The 6,201-nt window shown below is 42.1% G+C and overlaps 1 protein-coding gene across 1 annotated transcript; it reads left to right on the top strand.

Annotated features, from left to right (window-relative positions):
- The first annotated feature begins 514 nt into the window (after positions 1–514).
- On the top strand, positions 515–880 carry LOC102812045 (60S ribosomal protein L31-like). The gene has a single exon (XM_006831047.1). It carries the CDS (start codon positions 515–517, stop codon positions 878–880), a length of 366 nt encoding a protein of 121 aa, XP_006831110.1.
- The last annotated feature ends 5,321 nt before the right edge of the window (positions 881–6,201 follow it).

Genomic DNA, 6,201 nt, shown 5'->3' with positions numbered 1-6,201 from the left:
CCAAAGTGTGGTGAGACCTGAGAACACTTGAGCCCATGGACAAGGACAGAGCCACAGAGTGCTAGAGCTGAGTGTGAAGCATCCAGCTGATATGAAGTGAGGGGAGATGCACAAGAACACCCAAACTTGGAGACAGTACCCATTTGACCTAGCCTTGATGGCTTGATAATGACTAGAGGAACATGACTAGAGGAAAATTACCAAAAAAAATTTTTTTGATAAAGGAAACAAGGGTAAATTGCTACAATTTGATGAACCAGACCTATACTCATGGAAGTAGTAACTCTAAGTACCAACAGAGAGGGAAGGGGTCTTCACATCAAGTATCAATGCTATCCCCTCTGTACACAGGGTAGATAGGGATGGGCAACTTAGATATTGTCTACCTAAAATGAGGGGGCGATAAAGGCATGAAGGGACTGGCTTACAAGGTTTCAAGAGGAAGTTTAGTTTAAGAGTATGGGGGTACCCCATAATCTTTTACCCTCTTCCTTTCCAACCTGGTCCCATTGCTATGGCTCCCACAAAGAAGGGTGGTGAGAAGAAGAAGGACAATTTTGCTATCAATGAAATGGTGACCAGAGAGTACACCAACAACATTCACAAGCGCATCCATGGAGTAGGTTTCAAGAAGCGTGCCCCTCGAGCACTCAAGGAGATTCGGAAATTTGCCATGAAGGAGATGGGAACACCAGACGTGCGCATTGACACCAGGCTCAACAAAGCTGTCTGGGCTAAAGGAATCAGGAACGTCCCGTACTGTATCCAGGTGCAGTTGTCCAGAAAACATAATGAGGATAAAGATTCACCAAACAAGCTCTATATACTGGTCACCACTTTCAAAAACCTACAGTCAATGTGGATGAAAACTAACAGTTGATGATCAAATAAATTTATAAATCTGCCTTCAAAAAAAAAAAGGAGTATGAGGGGAAAGAAAGAGTCCCCACTGAATAGTTTTCATCTTGTCTAGATAGGTCTGGTGAAAAGAGATGGGAATAAGATTTGTATGCTTTAATAATGAATAATTGTTATCATGATTAATTGCAACTGTCACAATTGTAAAGGCAGAAGTTTTGTAACACAAACAGGGGAGTAGTTAATCTTATAGTCCAGAAACAGAAGACCCTAGGACCATCAAGGGAGAAGAGCGCAAGCAGAATATGGGACCTTATCCAGAGAAGCAGCCAAGCCAGAGAAGGAGGCAGAGATGGGGTCATGGAGACGGGGAGTTCATGGGAAGAGAGGGACTAAGAGCTGCTAGCCAGGAGGCAGACTTGCAGAATGTGCCCTCTGGAGGTGTAAATCATTATATATGCCTGAGTGTTTTTTTGTTTTTGTTTTTTTTAAAAAGTTAAAGTGAATAGAGAGAAATACTGTTAACTGATGGTACATGGAGGGGATTATAATCATTGTAATGAAACAAGGTGCATTAATGAAACAAGGTGCATGATTTGTTGAATGTAAAACTGATGATCTGCCCTGTAAACTTTCACTCAATCTACAATAAAAACTTAAAAAAAAAAAAGAGTACCAGCCCTGTTCTCACCCCAGCCTTATGTCTCCTCCAAGTTTTCTTTGTCTCCTTCTCAGAAGCTTAAGTACTCATAACACAATTTCTTCCTTCCTGCCTGTCTTCTTTCCCACTTTCAGTAAATGTTTATTGATCATCAACTATAAGCCAGATGTTGCCCTGGGACTATGTGGAGAGCAGGATGCAGAACTCGCCCCACAAAGCATATCATAGTTTATTGGGTGATGGAAACAAACAGAGCATCAATTATATTGCAGATGAGATCCCTTGGCCTTCTGAGGCCCACATTTCCAGTCCCACTGCGACTCTCTACCACACTAGTCTCTCCCACGTGGCCCAGAGCTTCCTCATTATAGCTTTATATTTACTTAAGGCTCTCCCAGGACATCAGACAGATGCATTTTGTAGGCCCCAAGAAGCCCAGAGAGGGGGGATGAAGAAAGAATTTACAACATGAAAATACTCAGTTGTTTCTTTTCCTGCTAACGTTCACTCTTCAGAGCCTCTGTAGTAGTGAATTTGAGCCGTTCTCTGGAGCATCTGTGGGGTCTTCATGTTTGGGGATCTTGAGATTCTTGAAAATTGGTGAGTCTTCAAATGGAATTTTGACCATGTCCAGAGAAACGAGGTGTCACACATAACAAGTATTCAGTATACTTTGAATTACAAAGTGAATCTCACTGTCAAGCTAGTGACACAGATTAGACTATGAGTGGTCATGCTTGCAGAATGAGGAAGCAGCCCCAGACGGGAATGAATGGCTGATGCCTGCCCAGCTTTCTCTCTATGTGACAGGAAGGAATCTTCTCTGTGTGTGACTTATCACTATCAATCTGTCTCTTAGATTTCTTCTGAGGGGAAAAATGAAATAAAACGTGGAAAAGAGCCATGTACCATTTCTGTCGAGATGCCCTAGACATTGATAGATATATGAAGAATACGCTTAGGCCAAAAACATTATTAAGCAATCACTTATAGTAACTTTTACAGTGGTTTATTAAGGAGCAACCATACTTGTCTCCAACGGGTTAGGCCAGATGGTTAGAACAGAGTGTTGATGGAACAACTGTGGTTAGGACCTATAGGGAGTTGGCATTGGTCTAATTCACACTGTGCCTGTTTCCTCACCCAAATATATAATCTGGACACAAAGGATGTCAGAGAAGGATGTAGATGGAGCATTGACAAGTAGATCATCACTTCTTACATATCAATGGGTCGATAATTAGGTCATCCTGTTATACAAAGTGTAAGTTTGGGAAAGTTGTTACTATTATTATTAAGTGTTGTAAAGTTGGTTCCGACCTATAGCGACTCTGTATAGGGTTTCCAAGGCTTTAAATTTTTGCAGGAGCAGAAAGCCTCATCTTTCTCCTGTGGAGCTGCTGGTGGGCTTAAACCACAGACTTTGTGGTTTGCAGTCCACTGCTTATCCTATGGAGCCACTGTACTTCCTATTTGGGAAAGGATACAGAAAATTCCATGAGGGCAAAGACTATGCTGTCTTGTTCACCACTCTATACCCAGAACCTAGTACTCCAGCTGGGGCACATAGTTCCCACCAACTGCCATTGAGTTGATTTTGACTAATGGTGATCCATATGTGTCAGAATAGAACTGTGCTATACGGGATATTAATGGCAATTTTTGAAAGTAGATCACCAAGTCTTTCTTCCAAGGGGCTTCTGGGTGGACTCCAATCTCTTGCTAAATCAAGTGTGTTAACCATTTGTACCACACAGGGACTCTGGCATGTAGTAAGCATGTAAAATAAATTAACTGCAGTAAAGGCATCATGACCTAGTTTATTCTTTCGCTGTACCATGATTTCTAGGAATTGACAGGAAGATGGAGTTTATTTGTGACCTCATGCCCCAAGCAATTCTTTGAAATGATACTAGAATTGCTAGCTTTGTTTAAATGATGAGCAATTCATAAAACCCTGTAGAAATTAAAACTGTTTAAACAAGCCACTGATGGCAACATTAAAGGCATTTAGACCGGTGTCCATGAGTTCTTGATAGACAATGTCAAAACAACCATCACAGCTAGCTCGGAGATATTGAAGAATGTAACAAAAAAAGAAGACAGAACAAAACAACCCCCAACCCAAACTAGCTTAGCTATAATTATGCAAACAGGTGCTAACTTGCTGAAGTCCTGAAACTGCCTTCAGGGGCAAGAGAGCAAACAGTACATTAAGAAACCAACAAAAAAAAGAACCATAATAATAGAACTAGTCTCTGTCTTAAGCCTAGGAGGGCAATACTTTCCTGGATTGTTCCCCAGCAGTCCTGGCCCATCTGTGTTTCTGGTCCCTCCACATCCTGTTGAATCAACACTGGCCGAATAACAGGAATCCCTGCTGTGACTTCATAGTATTTTCTTCAGCATGTTTCTTGACATGTTTCTGCCTGAGTTTTATTTTGCTGTACTCATACGTGCGTGTGCAAATATATGTATATAAAGGAAAGAATGAATGGCAGGGCTTGGAAGGGCTCAGATCCAGGGGAGACCAGCACAGGTCTGACATTGCTCTCTGGTTCTTAGGGGCCCAGAACCTAACATTCTCAATTGCTCTCAATGAGTTTAGAAATTTACTTTTTACTGAACCCAGGAGCTCTGGTGTGGCACTGTGGGTTAACGCACTGGACTGCAAAGTCGGTTTAAATCGTAAGGTTGGTGGTTCAATCTTACCAGCTGCTCCTAAGAAACCTTATACAGAGTTGCTATGGGTCGGAACTGAGTCGATGGCACTTAACAACAACAACCAAGGAGCTCTGATAATGTAGTGGATTACAAGTTGAACTGCTAACTGCAACATCAGCAGTTCAAATCTACCATCTGCTCCGCTGGAGAAAGATGAGGCTCTCAACTCCCAGAAACCTTAGACAGAGTTGCTACGAGTTGGAACCGACTCCACAGCATATAACCACCACCCACCACCACCCATGTGCCTAGTCCTTTGCTAAGCGCCTTACATATGCCATCATTTTATCTCATTAGCTTAACTTCACAGTCACCCATGAGATAGGTATTTTTATTGATTGAGTTAACTTTTATTGTTATTTGGGTGAAAGTATACAGAGTAAGGAGTCCTGGTGTGGCGCTGTAGGTTAATGCACCAGACTGCAAAGCCGTTTGAACTGCAAAATTAAGCTAACCAGCTACTTCTTGGAACCCTATACAGGGTCACTATGGGTAGGATTTGACTTGACGGACTTCACAACAACATACAGCTTAAACTGGGTTTCCATTCGGAAATTCATACACATTTTGCTTGCTGACATTGAATGTAGTCTCCATAATGTAACAGTACTCTTCTTCCATTAGTCCCTCTTTCCTGTCCCTTCCTGCCTTCTGAGCTTTATTCCTGAGCAAATGCTGCTCTTTTTAACTCATAAAGGAGTGTATACCTCCTTGTGTTACTGTTCACCTTATAGGCCTATCATTGGTCTGAAAGTGGAACCATGGGGTGAGTTCAGATCCAGGCCCGAAGAGTGTCAAAGTGCCATAGTTCCTGGGGACTTCTGCCAGTCTCTTAACCAACCTGTTTTTTGTTTTGTTTTATGATTTTGAGTTTTGTTCCATATGTTTTTCTCCCACACTATTCAGAACCTCCTATTGTGATCCCTTTCTGAAAGGTTAACAGTGTAGCCAGTTACCACCTGTTTCTTCTGGTCTCAGGCTGGGGTCATGAGGCCCATTAGTTTCCTTATGTCTTTGATTTTTCTCACTCTTCTTTGCTCCAGAGAGGGAGAGATCAATAGTTGCAACTTAGTTGCTCAATATTGGTATTTTTAGTCTTGTTTTATAGAGGAGGAAATGAACCTCAGAAAGGTTGAGTGACTCAGCCCTTCATATGGCTCAGAAGTGACAGAGGTGCAAGTTAAATTCAGGCTGACTCCAAAACCTGTGCCCTTAGCTTTGGGTTCTTCAGCCTTCCCTTTAGCCCCTGACATCCTTTCTGGCAGCATTCCTTCTTCGCCTTCCCTTCCGTTTTACTTCCTTACCCATCTCCAATTGCTTTCCTATTCAAGGTGGACATCTATCTATAAAGTCCATATTACATTTTTATCCTGACTTTCAAATCCCTCCACAATTTGACCCTATTCCATTCTTCAGCCTGTTCTCTGTGCTATTGTGGAGCCCCATGGCTCTGTGTAGCCTCCACAGCCCTGCCCAGCACCTCTGCAAATCCTTGCCTCACAGTACATTCTTTCTTCTCATGAACTCTCTTCTCAGCTTTCTCACCCTCCCCATTCACCTTCCACATAGCTTCCCATTCCACCCATATCCACAGTGACTGCTCCCTTCTTTAAAATCAACCACAAGGTCTCTAAGACCTTGGTGTGACTATTAAACATGTGTCACTTTTTAACACTCTTAATACCACTAATGTATTGTTTAATTTTTCATGTGCTAATACTTAGTCTCCACCACTTATCTGTTAGTTTGCTTACTGTGGTGACGTGCATGTTGCCATGGTGCTGGAAGCTATGCCATCAGTATTTTAAATACTGGGTATATCCATGGTGGACAAGTGTCAGCTGACCTTTCAGACTAAGACAAACAAGGAAAAAGGAAAGGCAGACTACTGGATGTTTAGCCACTGAAAACCTTATGAATAGCAGTGGCACACTACCAGATAGCATCAGAATACTGAA

Source organism: Chrysochloris asiatica, unplaced genomic scaffold, assembly GCF_000296735.1.
Source record: "Chrysochloris asiatica unplaced genomic scaffold, ChrAsi1.0 scaffold00002, whole genome shotgun sequence".
Classification (NCBI taxonomy): Eukaryota; Metazoa; Chordata; class Mammalia; order Afrosoricida; family Chrysochloridae; genus Chrysochloris; species Chrysochloris asiatica.
Note: the sequence above shows the minus strand (reverse complement) of the source record. Positions and strands in the feature narration are given on the sequence as shown.